This window comes from Plasmodium gonderi (assembly GCF_002157705.1).
Source record: "Plasmodium gonderi DNA, contig: Chr14, whole genome shotgun sequence".
In the NCBI taxonomy this organism is placed as follows: Eukaryota; Apicomplexa; class Aconoidasida; order Haemosporida; family Plasmodiidae; genus Plasmodium; species Plasmodium gonderi.
Window position 1 is genome coordinate 564,395 of NW_021628939.1, and position 12,486 is coordinate 576,880.

At 29.3% G+C, this 12,486-nt stretch overlaps 5 protein-coding genes across 5 annotated transcripts; 3 read left to right on the forward strand and 2 right to left on the reverse strand.

Annotated features, from left to right (window-relative positions):
- Positions 1-392: 392 nt before the first annotated feature.
- On the forward strand, positions 393-1,301 carry PGO_141110 (30S ribosomal protein S15; the record flags this gene model as incomplete). The annotated part of the gene is made up of 1 exon (XM_028690105.1): positions 393-1,301. One exon carries the CDS (start codon positions 393-395, stop codon positions 1,299-1,301), a length of 909 nt encoding a protein of 302 aa, XP_028545906.1.
- Positions 1,302-1,906: 605 nt separating this feature from the next.
- On the reverse strand, positions 1,907-2,575 carry PGO_141120 (protein ISD11; the record flags this gene model as incomplete). Its single annotated transcript, XM_028690106.1, has 2 exons — positions 1,907-2,071; positions 2,471-2,575. The coding sequence occupies 2 exons, from the start codon at positions 2,573-2,575 to the stop codon at positions 1,907-1,909; spliced, it is 270 nt and encodes an 89-aa protein (XP_028545907.1).
- Positions 2,576-5,144: 2,569 nt separating this feature from the next.
- PGO_141130 (hypothetical protein, conserved) lies at positions 5,145-6,629 on the forward strand (the record flags this gene model as incomplete). The annotated part of the gene is made up of 1 exon (XM_028690107.1): positions 5,145-6,629. One exon carries the CDS (start codon positions 5,145-5,147, stop codon positions 6,627-6,629), a length of 1,485 nt encoding a protein of 494 aa, XP_028545908.1.
- Positions 6,630-7,677: 1,048 nt separating this feature from the next.
- On the reverse strand, positions 7,678-9,252 carry PGO_141140 (alternative splicing regulator; the record flags this gene model as incomplete). The annotated part of the gene is made up of 1 exon (XM_028690108.1): positions 7,678-9,252. The coding sequence occupies one exon, from the start codon at positions 9,250-9,252 to the stop codon at positions 7,678-7,680; it is 1,575 nt and encodes a 524-aa protein (XP_028545909.1).
- A 1,441-nt stretch (positions 9,253-10,693) lies between these two features.
- PGO_141150 (ATP synthase subunit gamma, mitochondrial) lies at positions 10,694-12,214 on the forward strand (the record flags this gene model as incomplete). The annotated part of the gene is made up of 3 exons (XM_028690109.1): positions 10,694-11,494; positions 11,760-11,849; positions 12,161-12,214. 3 exons carry the CDS (start codon positions 10,694-10,696, stop codon positions 12,212-12,214), a joined length of 945 nt encoding a protein of 314 aa, XP_028545910.1.
- Between the last annotated feature and the right edge of the window lie 272 nt (positions 12,215-12,486).

The window sequence follows — 12,486 nt, forward strand, 5'->3', positions numbered from 1 at the left end:
TTGCTCATAGCCCTTGAAGGGAAATAACAAATTTTCAAACAGGATAATCAATGAGATACAAGGAAATGTTGTATTGAGACATACTTCTTTTTTTTTTTTTTTTTTTGTTCGTTATTAACATGCTCTATCTATATCAACAGCTGAGTGACTCATTTTGTAGCTAACTCACATTGCTTATAAGAGTTAACATTATGAATCATTAGGTAAATAATGTATTCTTTTAATTAGTTAAATACCATTTGGTTTAGAACTCCTATTCAACACATATATACAATTCGTAATTTATAGAGAGAACTTGTAATCAGAACTTTCTTTTCTCCAATTTCCTTAACTACTTTTGAATCCTTTTTTTACAAACAAAAATTTATTTAAAAAAAAAAAAAAAAAAAAAAATGATAATGTTACTTAGGGTATTTAAACAAAATAACCTTTATGTATTACCATTCAAGGCAAATAAAATACCTTTCATCAGATGCACAAAACGTTATGAATCAAGAGTAAAGGCTCATAGATATACAGGAATTACAGCAGTAAAAACGCATGCTCAGAAAACAGAGTGGTATTTAAAAGCTGAAAGAGATTTCTTAGCTGAAAGGAATCAAATACCAAATGGGTTCATAGGATTATGGCAATATGATGATATAAAACATTTAAAAAAAAATATAATAAACATGTTACATTTAAAGTGTGCCAGCAGCAAACAAATACATAAATATAAAAAGTTATGTATAAGACGATTTCTACAAAGAAGACCATTCGATACTGGAAGTGCACCTGTTCAAATTGGATGTTTAACTGAAAAAATTTTAAATTTAAGAGCTCATTTAATACTTAAATGCAAAGATCATCCAAAAAAAAGAACTATGTCCATATGGTTAGCTAGAAGACAAAAATTAATGAAGTACTTATACAAAACAGATTTCGAATTATACAAACATACATGCAATTTGTTAAAAATAAAATGCATATTATTTGCTATCCCAGATTCAAGAGATCGATCGAAAGCTATTAATGCTGCTGCTGTTGATGGTGATAGGTGTAAATTTTTAATAAGGCAAAAATTATGGAAAGGGAAATACAGACCAAGACCTATGAAAGATTCTAAGGGACAAACTATTAGATACACACGACATCCGATAGAACAACCTCCATCTGATTATGCTCTTCCGAAAGAATATAAACCTCAGATATCAAATTCTTGGCCTTATGGTCTTAGGGAAAATTATGAGAAAGGTCTCTATACTGTTCATAATCCCACAGCCCCTGGATTGGGTTATTGTCCCGTCCCAATGCTATTTTAAAATCCCCAGCATATGATGCAACGGGGAGTGTAAAGTCTGGCCTACTGCAGTGTATGACTACTGTGCACACGGGCATGTTAGATTATGCATATATATATGTAAATATATTTGAATATGCTGTGGACACTGCCCACTTGCACTCTTTTAACATTTTACTCGGAATTGCTTGTAAAAATTTTTATTTTTAAAAAAAAGTACCTTCTATGTTCTCGCGAAATTTATGTGCAATTTTTTTTTTTTTTTTTTTTTTTTTTTGATTTACTCTACATTTGGTTTGTACTTACGATACAATTTTTTTTTTTTTTTTTTTTTCCAGCATCCCCACGTTAATGCAAATGGATATATGTGAAAAACAAACTTACATAAGGTGTAATTATTTTGTGCACATAAAAGGCTCTCTTGTAATCGTTCATAAATTTTGGATTAATGTTTCTTTGAACAAAAAAAAAAATGAAAAAGTAAAAATAAAAAGTTGGAAAAAATAGGTTACCGATGTAGCAACATGGTCACAACAATTCTGCCACAAATTCATAGCAAAAGGAGGTACTAATCACGGGATAAGGAGAACCCCTGGGTATGGACTCCTCAGACATTCTAATTCCCCTTCATTTGGACACCAATGGTTTGTCAACGTGATACAAGTTATGAACTATCGTTTGTCTTCTCAGCATGTTAAGGTATTCCTTACAGTTATTTTCAAATTCTTTCAATTTTTCATCACTCCTATTATTATTGTTGCTACTGAAAAATTCCCTAAAGGTTTCCTTGGCCTTTGAAAATAAGGGAGAAAAAAAAAAAAAATGAGTGAACATTCAGAGTGTATTTATTTTTATTGTGTATACATATACATATATACATGTATATATATTTGCACATATACAACGACGGAATCTTAAAATAAGTGCGGTAGTTCTTTTTTCTTTGCTTCTTTATTAAAGCGATTCGCAGTTTCAACGTTATACGTGTGGATTATTTCCCCATAGGTCACAAAATATATATACAAATATAAAAACAAATATAAAGACAAACATAAGTACAAACATAAAGACAACTACAAATATAAATACAAATATGGACCTATGCATGCACGTGTAATGTAAACAAGTATGAGATGGAAAAATAACTAGTTGTAGATTTTGTGAAAATATAATTTCATATGTACGCTTAACCTTATTTGTGAAGTAGACGTTGTAGTTTATGTTTTCAAATTTAGAAGCTTCACTTAAGATATGGCGATACAGAATTTTCATGTTTCTTATATTATTTGTTTTCATTATATTTATATGCTTGAATGTATCTTCACATATGTACAAAAATGTGCACACATATGAGTGTATTCTGCAAAATTGAAGGTGACTAATTTTTTAAAATATCACATAAGGTGGATATATAAATCACTTTATGTTCTTCTCTATGATACAAACACGTGGTTCTCCTTCAACCCAATTACTGTGTAAATATGGAGCTTCAGTAAATTCGAAAAATCTCTATCTTCAACTACAAGTTCGTTCGGGGAGGTTTACGTGGGCTTCATTTCCTGAACTTTATCACGTTTTGTTCTAATAAAAATATCAAATGCTTAACATATGCGCATGTTAATTTTCAATAATATTTGGTCATAGTTTCTATGGTTTCCCAAAAATCTTTACAAAAAGTGGTCATGTTTCGTGCTTTGCTTTTATTTAATTATATTTTATTACTACACTTCACTGTGCTTTATTTATTTTAACTTATTTTATAGCTTCATGTAATTTAATTTGATTTTACTTTTTATTGTTTTTTCTCCAACAACAAACACTTTGCAACACATTCATTTTCCACGTAATCACAAATTTCGCTTCTAAAATTTCGAAGCTTGCATAAATGAGTGTCAATGCCAATAATAGTTATGTCGCACGAATACTTAATGAAGGCAGAAAAAAAAAATATAAAAATAAATAAATAAGCTAAAATAAATAAGCTAAAATAAATAAGCTAAAATAAATTTGCTAAATTTGTTACACTTAGTTCGACTCAGATGAACCAAGCTACATGAATTTAAATAACTCTGCCTTTTTCACCCCAAACAAATGAGCACATTTACGTGATGGGAAATTTACTGACCGACTCATAATTCTGAAAAACAGGACATTGATATGTTCGAATAAAAATTATAACCTTACTTAAATAGTGACAGAAAAAAAAAATTTTTTTTTTTCTTTTTTTTTTTTTTTTTTATTACTTTAAAAGGGTGGAAATAAGATAAAGGGTTCTCATATTTGTAAAAAAATTAGACTTGTTTTAAATGAGGGTTTTAAAATGGACATAATTTGAAATGTTCATTTTGTTATCCGAGTGTAGGTACGATTGTTTATTGGTTTTACCGAGTTGTGAATAATTTGTAATCACCTTTTTCTGCATAGTTTTACTGGGGAAAAATAATGTACCAAAAATGATTAGGAAAAATTACACATGAATGAGTAATATTTGTAAATTGTAGAAGTGATAAAAGGCGGCTAAATGATTTAGCTACAGGGACAAATGTTATATGTAAGTGAACCCTTATGTCACAATCACACAAAGTTCGTACCTAATTACAGTTCAACAACAATTCGTTGCACGTGCTTTACCAATTGAAAAATATAACAAATAAATGAACAGCAAAAAAAACCTAGAAAAGGGTACCTTGTTTCCAACCAACTTTACTCCCTCCACGCGTTCACAACTTGTGAAGCATAAACAATTCACAATGTGAGAGAGAGAAAAAACAAGGGAATACAGAGCGCAATCTTACATATTTATCATTATTTTTTCCCCCTTGGTTCTATTTTTCTCCACAACATATATACAGAAATGAAATGTTTGTACAGTTAAAAATCTGAACTTTTTTACAATGCTTCCTGCAGAAAAGTTAATGATGAAGTTTAGGAGCACATACACATATGCGCATTTTTTTATATATAAAAATATCAAATAAAAATTTTGCATATTATACGAAAGGTAGATATGCCATAGGAATCTATGTGTGTGCATGTATTTGTATTGGGACACACATATATCGATATACATACTGACATAATTATTTTTATCTTTGTGATCTTCAAAAGAGGTGAATTTTGAAACCAGTCGATACTTCTGTGTCATGATGTAGATGAACCATGCTCATTCGAAATGGAGGAGAAAAATACTGGATCATGTTGCGATAGGAGAAAAAAAAAAAAAAAAAAAAAAAAAAAAGACAAACAAAAAAGGGATATTAAATTAATAAAAAAAAGGCAAAATGGAGAGAAAAAAAAAAAAAAAAAAAAAATTTTAAGGCACAATTTATTCTTATCGAACAAAATATATATATATATATATATATAAATCATTCACTCATAATATTCTATAAAGTATTGGCATAATATTAATCACCACTTTTGCAATTTATTTTATAAAGATACTTGTGATCATGTCACTAAAAATAAAATTTCCTTTTTCGATACGTACATAATTTTTAACTTTTCACCTTTTGTCTGAATAGACACTGAATTTTATTAAAGGACCCTCCAAAATAGCATTTATTTCGTCTATTTCATCTATTTCGCTTATTTCTTCTCTCCCCTTCCCACGATATTCCTATCGCACCTAATTGAACACTAATCTCCAAAAGTTAGCATAAAAAGGATACACATAAATATACACACACAAATATCGACACGAATATTGAAATTGGCATAAGAGGGCGCAAAAATATAAGACTCGCTTTTTTTTTACAATTTACCAATCATAGAATCTATACATGTAACAGAATCGTGTATATAGCACTTGCACGTAAAAATAACTCTATCCTTTGGACCAATCTTATTTCACCACTACAATTAAATGAAACGATACGATGAAAAAACAATCAACGCTAGGATCCAGAGAGAGCAAAAGAATGAATTCGTAAGAGAAAGGATTCGAGGCGATTTGAAATTAGACACCTACAGCAAAATTCAAGGCATATCAATAGACAAAGCAGATGCAGCGCAAACAAAGAAACAGCAGGAAGAATTGCTCAAAAGAGAATGTGAAACGGAAGAGAGTCAACTGAACAAGACATCTAAACATCCCAATGGAGCAGAAGAAGAATACTTTACATCATTACAATTTGACAGCGAGAAAATTAAGGAAAACCGAATGAAACAATGTGAACTATTAAATGAAAAACAAAAAAGAGAAAAAGAAATAGCACATGAAATACTTCGAGAAAAAGCATTGCAACAAACATTACAAAATGATGAAGGGTATAAAAAACTAAAGGGGAAATTAGATGAGATAGCTACATTAAAAGTAAGAGAAAATCAAATACGTGATGCGAAATTTTGTAAAACAAAAGAAATAGAAGATGATAACAAAAGAATTGAAAAACAAATGGAACATATACTTAAAAAAGAAGAATTAGAAGATGAGAAAAAAAAAAAATTAAATTATGAAAAAGTTATGGAAACCAAAATGGAATTACAACAACAGATTAATGAGAATTTGAAAAAAAAAAAAAACGAATTCTATGGAAATGCTCAAGAACGAGATAACATAGAAAATATAATAAAAAATTACAATGACGAGGAAAAGAAAAAAAAAGAAGAAGAATTGCTAAAGCAAAAAAAATTATTAAAAGAATTCCAAGAACAAATTGAACTGAAAAATAAACAAAAACAGCTCGAAAAAATAAAAGAATTAGAAGAAGAATTAAAAAATCAAGAATATATTAAGGAAAAAGAAGAAAAAATTAAAAATTTACAAAAAAAAAAAAAAGAAAAATATCTAGAAAAACAAAAAGTTGTCAACGAATTAGCACATAAAGAATATCTCATAAATAAAGAAAAAGAATCTTTAGATGAACTACTCAACAAAGTGTATATAGAAGAACATGACTTTAAAGAAAGGCAAAAAGAAATTAAAGAAAATGAAAAAAAATTACAGCTCAAAAATGAAATGTTAAAACAACTTGAAATAGACATTAAACTTAAAGAGCAGCAAAGACAAAAGGAAAAAGAAGAGGATGAAAAAAGAAAAATTGATCTACTTGAAGAAAAAAAAAAATTGGACAAAATAGATCAATACACAGATAAAAAAAGGAAAGAAAAATTATTACAATATAGAAAAGAAATATACGAAACCTTTCAGCAAAAAAAAGACGCTGTCAAAAACGAGCGCTTACAAGAGGAACAAGAAAAAAACAAACTTTTAGAGGAGCAGAAGCAGTACGAAGATTTGATAAATAAGGAAAAGATAAAACTCCTAGAGAAATACAGCAAAGACATTGTAGAAAAGCTGCCAGAAGATGTATACGAGAGTCTTAAAAAGAAAAACCTTATTACTTAGGTAAGTGGTCACAGCAGAATCGTCCGTGCCAAGCATCTTAGCTTAGTGAGCAATTCCAAAAATTTCCACCTGTAAGCAAAAAACTGAAAGATTTTTCACCCAATGGTAAAGCTGCAAAAGTGACGCGTTAAAAAAATTGCTACTTTAAAATCGGCAGGACAAAAAATTGATACATTAAAACTGGCAGGACAAAAAATGGCTAGTTTAAAAATGACAAAATAAAAAATGATGTATTAAAAAAGGAGAGCATTATCAATGTATATCTACATGTGAATGCATTTTTTAAACAAAAAAAAAAAAATAAAATAAAATAATCACCTTGGACAAAGGGGTATATAATATCGATTCTCCCTCAGAATTCATTCAATGCACATTTTATTCACGTTCAGTGTGTGTTCACGTAAAAATTTATGTCCCTCCGTTTTAATGTGGTGTATATATAAAAACTTAATATCAAAACGTGTTTAGCAAACAGACATTAAATTTTATCCCCAAATGTGTTGCATAAGTCACATAAAAAAATTAAAAAAAAAAAAAAAAAAAAGGTAACTAACAAACACGACGGAATATATTAACATGGTAAAATAATGTTTTATTGGCATATCACAATGGAGAGGATATACTCTTCTCCAACACAGACAATACAGAATATAAGGCGAATATGAACTATACCACCAATGAGGCCATCACAGCCTATACCTCCACAATAGTATGAATAAACATCTTCTCAAACGGCATCCCTATTTTACCTCTTTATATTTTCAAGGGACTTAATTCGTGTTCGCGAAGATGTGAAATGATACTTCCAATGAATCTTGGAGTTTTTCTTCTCCTTGGTTTAAATCCAGCAAGGTTATCATGAGTGCTACCTAAAAATGATCCAAAATTTTTTTTTTTTTTTTTTTTTTTTCTCCTGCGTCTCTGTTATATTACAATTTACAGCACATGTTACTTCATAACCACAATGGTGGTTAGAATTCTTCTTGCACAATTTGACACATCACGGATTATTCGATTATCAGCTTCAATACACTCAAATTTCTAACCATTACTGTACTATATTCAACGTACCGTCTAGGGCCCAGGCGGCCATAAGATCATAACTGGAGTGATGAAGCACACCAAGGGACTGTTCCTCCAAAACTTTTATTTGTGTTTCTAATTTTGTAGTGTTATAATTAAAACAGTAAAGATGTTGATTCTCGCCCAAACAATAGACATATTTAGAATTGGGAGAAATACAAGCAGAGACGAAATTAATTGGATTTTCTCCCACCTTGTCAACTATATACGTATACGTTTTAATAATCTGTCCTTTGAAATTCATGAGATAACAATAAGGAGATTTTGAACAAACTAAGATATATTCATCCAATGTTTTGGTCAATAATGTGATAGAATATATTGTTGGGAAAATAATGTCATCTTTTATATTATAATATACATAAAATGAAGTTATACATTCACACGTTTTCTGATTATATATATATATCTTTCCTTCTTCCGTACCACATATAACTTTAGAATTATCTAAGGAATATAAAGATGTATGAACAACAGTTGAATGCTTTCTAAATTCTTTTAAAGATTTCAATGATTTTAATCCAAATATTTTAACAGAAATGTCGTATGATGATGTTAATATTTGTGTTTGGTCATTATTAAAATGAATAGATGTAATTGCATTAGTATGTGCATTTATAGTTCTTAAACATGAACCGGTTTTGATTCTCCATATTTTAATTATCCCTTTAGAATCTCCACTAATTAATATTTCATCATCTTTACTTATACATAAACTAACAATTGGATTATCATGCATCATAATATTATTTTCCTTTTGATAATTCAAGTCGATGTTTAATTGTGCAGTTAGCCAACTCCATATTTCAATAAAACCATCCGAAGATCCTGTAATTAAGTAATCATGACTATATGAACATATACAACATTCCACATTAGACTCTTTTCCAAATTTTATACTTTTCAAAATTTTTTCTGGATATACATCTATACTTTTCGATTCATTTTTTTCTATATTCCTAAAAATATCAAAATTATCATTTTCTTTATTTTTTTTTATTAGATTATGATGATTTTGCCATTTTAATGCCATACCTAGCAATGCTAAAAGTCTCGAAGGTGCACATGATGTTATTTCGTTATTAATCATCATGCATATATTATTTCTTTTTTCCTCTTTAGTTGTCCCATCGTATAATACACTTTTATTGATATGTTTATTGTTCATACTTAGTAGATCTTCTAACTTTTGATATTTTTCTACATGCACTTTTTTCATTTTTTTAAAAATTATACATTCATTCATTATCTTTTCAGCTAGCTCATTTTCTTTGTATTCTATAAGTTCACATATTAACTGCTCATACAAATTTATCAATGTCTCATCACACAGATCAATTGTCGTGATATTATAGAGAACATTTTTCCAATTTCCTTTATGTATGTCACTTATTAACATATCCACATTACTTATTGCGTTTAGCTTTATGTTGCTTTCTTCTTGTAATACGTAAAAGGATCTTATCAAATTATTTTCTCTTAAGTATTGGAGAATCAATCGTATCACATCTGGGGCTGACACATTCAGATGATTTGCCATATTGTATGTTTTAAGCAGAACTAAATGTTCTTAAAAAAAAAAAAAAAAAAAGCGTATACTTAAAATAGATATACACGTGTGTAAAAAATTGGTTATATCCTTTGCTACCATTACATGAATCTTGTACACGCTCTCTTCAAATTTAGTCTCCTTCTAAGAGTTTCCCCAGGTGCACACCAATACTATGCTCAAATATTGTTATACTTTTTTTTTTTTTTTTTTTTTTTTTTTTCTTTGTAATTCTATTAGTTAGTTTTTACTTCCTCTAATTTTATTCCTTTACTACCTTCTAAGTCCATGACTCATGGTGCGGTATATACCGATATGCATACGTAAGAGGAGAGTGTTTGAAGACTCCGTTTCCCCTTCTGTTGAATATCGCTCAAAATATACTAATTTAGGAATTGCTAAATTTGTGAATTTGTAAATTTTGCAATTTTTCATATTTCATTTTTATTTTTTTTTTTTTTAACCATCTTCCGTCATGATAAGCTCTGTGAAGCTGTTTTGCCACCCTTTTTTGCGAAGTACGTTGTTAAGTTCCTTTTTTGAGGCATTTTATGTTTCGTTCTGAATTTTTTTTTTTTTTTTTTTTTTTCTCTTAAAAAAATAATTTTGTACGTGTATTATTCATACGAATGTATACATAAGTATATATATGCATATATGCAAATATGCTTAGCATGTACATTTCCCCGTATTAATTCTTTATTTATGTTAACGTTTTCCAATTAACAGCACTTCTTGAGATTGCTACTGCACAAGGTGTAAAAGGAACAAAAATTTAAAAGCTTGACTTTGTTGTTATGCAAATAAGTTCAGTAAAAGTAGGAGTATTTTTTTCCTTTCTGATTCCCTTTTTTTTTTCCATTTTTGAGACCTATTAAATGTAGGCAAAAAGTTTTCAATAAAAGAGGATGAAAAAAAAAAAAAAAAAAAAAAAAGGAAGAAAGAAAGATAGGAGAAGAAAAAAATATATCTATGCTAAGATAACAGTGTTAATTTTACATCCACACCAATACAAGTACACAAGAGAAATAACTACGCAATATCGCATAATCATACGCCCTCTGCATAACTCTTTTTTAACATGTGTCACATTTTTTTTTTCGCACAAACTTTTTATCTAGTATGATTTCTAACAACACACACCTGCATAGCCCCAATAAGCACTTGAAATAAAAAAAAAAAAAAAAATGCATTTAGTGAAATAGCTACAACGCAGATCCTAGCGTTTAAAAACATAAAAAAAGAAAAGGACATAACGTGAATGACTAAGGATATGTTAAATCATAGGCGTGTAACGAAACTTAGACATTAACTGCCCTAGGAAAATTACTCGATACATACATATATTTTCACATATATATATATGTGTAAATGTATGTAAATACTTCTTACCCACCCGCACACCGTATTCAATTACACAACGATTATCAAAATGGCTTGGAGTGGAAAACTGACAATTTGCGCTGAACAGTGCACATTGATCAACTTCAAGACAATTATGAATATGAAGAGAAATTTTGCAAGTGATAACTTAAGATCTTTATCCCTTCGAATGAAATCCATTAAGTCCATTCAAAAAATTACGAAAGCCATGAAGATGGTTGCTGCATCTAAATTTAAAGGGGATCAAAGGAGGCTAGAAAATTGTAAGCATTTCTCCTCTCCCCTAGTTGATATATTTAACAGATTAAACATGAAAGAAATACATAAGAAAAACGAAGATCTTGGTATTATTGCTATATCATCAGACAAAGGATTGTGTGGTAGCGTTAATTCATCTGTTTCAAGGATTTGCAAAAAGTTATTAGAAAATGAACAGGTAGATAATGAAATTGTAAATAATATTTCCCCCAATAAAATATATCTGTATGGAATAGGAGAAAAAATAAGATCAGCTTTAAGTAGATTACACAGAGATAAATTTGAAGTTATTTATAATGAATATAATAAAATCCCCATAAATTTCCTGACCTGTTCCTATATTGCTGAACGCATACTAAAAAAAAATCACAGCAATTTGTTAATTGTATATAATAATTTCAAATCAGCTATATCTTTTAATACAAAGATATTAAGTGTTTTTTCGCATAAACATTTAAAAAAAATGAACAAGAAAGAACTCGCCACATTCGAGTTTGAACCTGAACTTGATCATATTTTTGACGACATATACCAGTTTTATTTTACTTCCCTTATTTATAACTGTATCATAGAAAATTTAGCAGCTGAACAGGTAACGCATAGAAACAAAAATATACATAGCCACAGATGGGGAAATATAGTGTAAATATGCTGAACACAATTGGATACTCATTGGCTCAGCTTTTAAATGATGTTCCCACAAATGGACACGCTACCAACGAGCCATTCATAATAACTCCATATATAGCCAAGCCCATATTCTATTCTCATATAATCATAAAAACATACAATACAAAATTTCCACATTTAATTTATCATTAATACAACCATGACATCCTTCTTCACCTCTTATTCAGTCGGCCAGAATGACAGCTATGGACAATGCCTCCTCAAGTGCTACTGAAATGCTGGATTCGCTTTCCTTGAGGTATAACAGGGCAAGACAGGTAAAAGTGGAAAGAATGAAAAAAATATAAAAAGTGTGCACCACCGTGTAAAAATAAATAAATATATATATATATATATATGTGTATGAATGTATTAATTCATCTATCCATCCATGTATAAACAAAATAGTGTAATATGGTATAATTAATGAACGAATGCATTGCGCTGAAGTAACAACCCCACACCAATGCGTAACCAGCCTATATTAAACGATTGGTGTCGAACATTTTGGTCATCTTTTTACGCCGCTCATTTTATGGGAAATATTTCTACATACACCCATACATGCAACCCCTATTTCCATTTTTAGTCAAAAATTACATTGGAACTTATAGAAATTATATCCGGTGCTAACGCCTTATAGTATTCTAGTAAAAAAGAAAAAAATAAAAAAGAGGAGAAGGAGATTATTAACACAGAAAACTGAAATATATTATGTGGAATGCCTTCTTATAAATTTCCATCATTTCTCAGTGAGACAATCTTCCTACACTGTTAAATGAATTTAATACCACGTATGTATATCTTAACATGTGATGAAAGTGTATATTTACACTATTGCTCAAGTATATACACCCAATGGGGACACATCAACAAAGAAAAGGATAAGCAAAATATAATAAAAAAAAGAAGGGA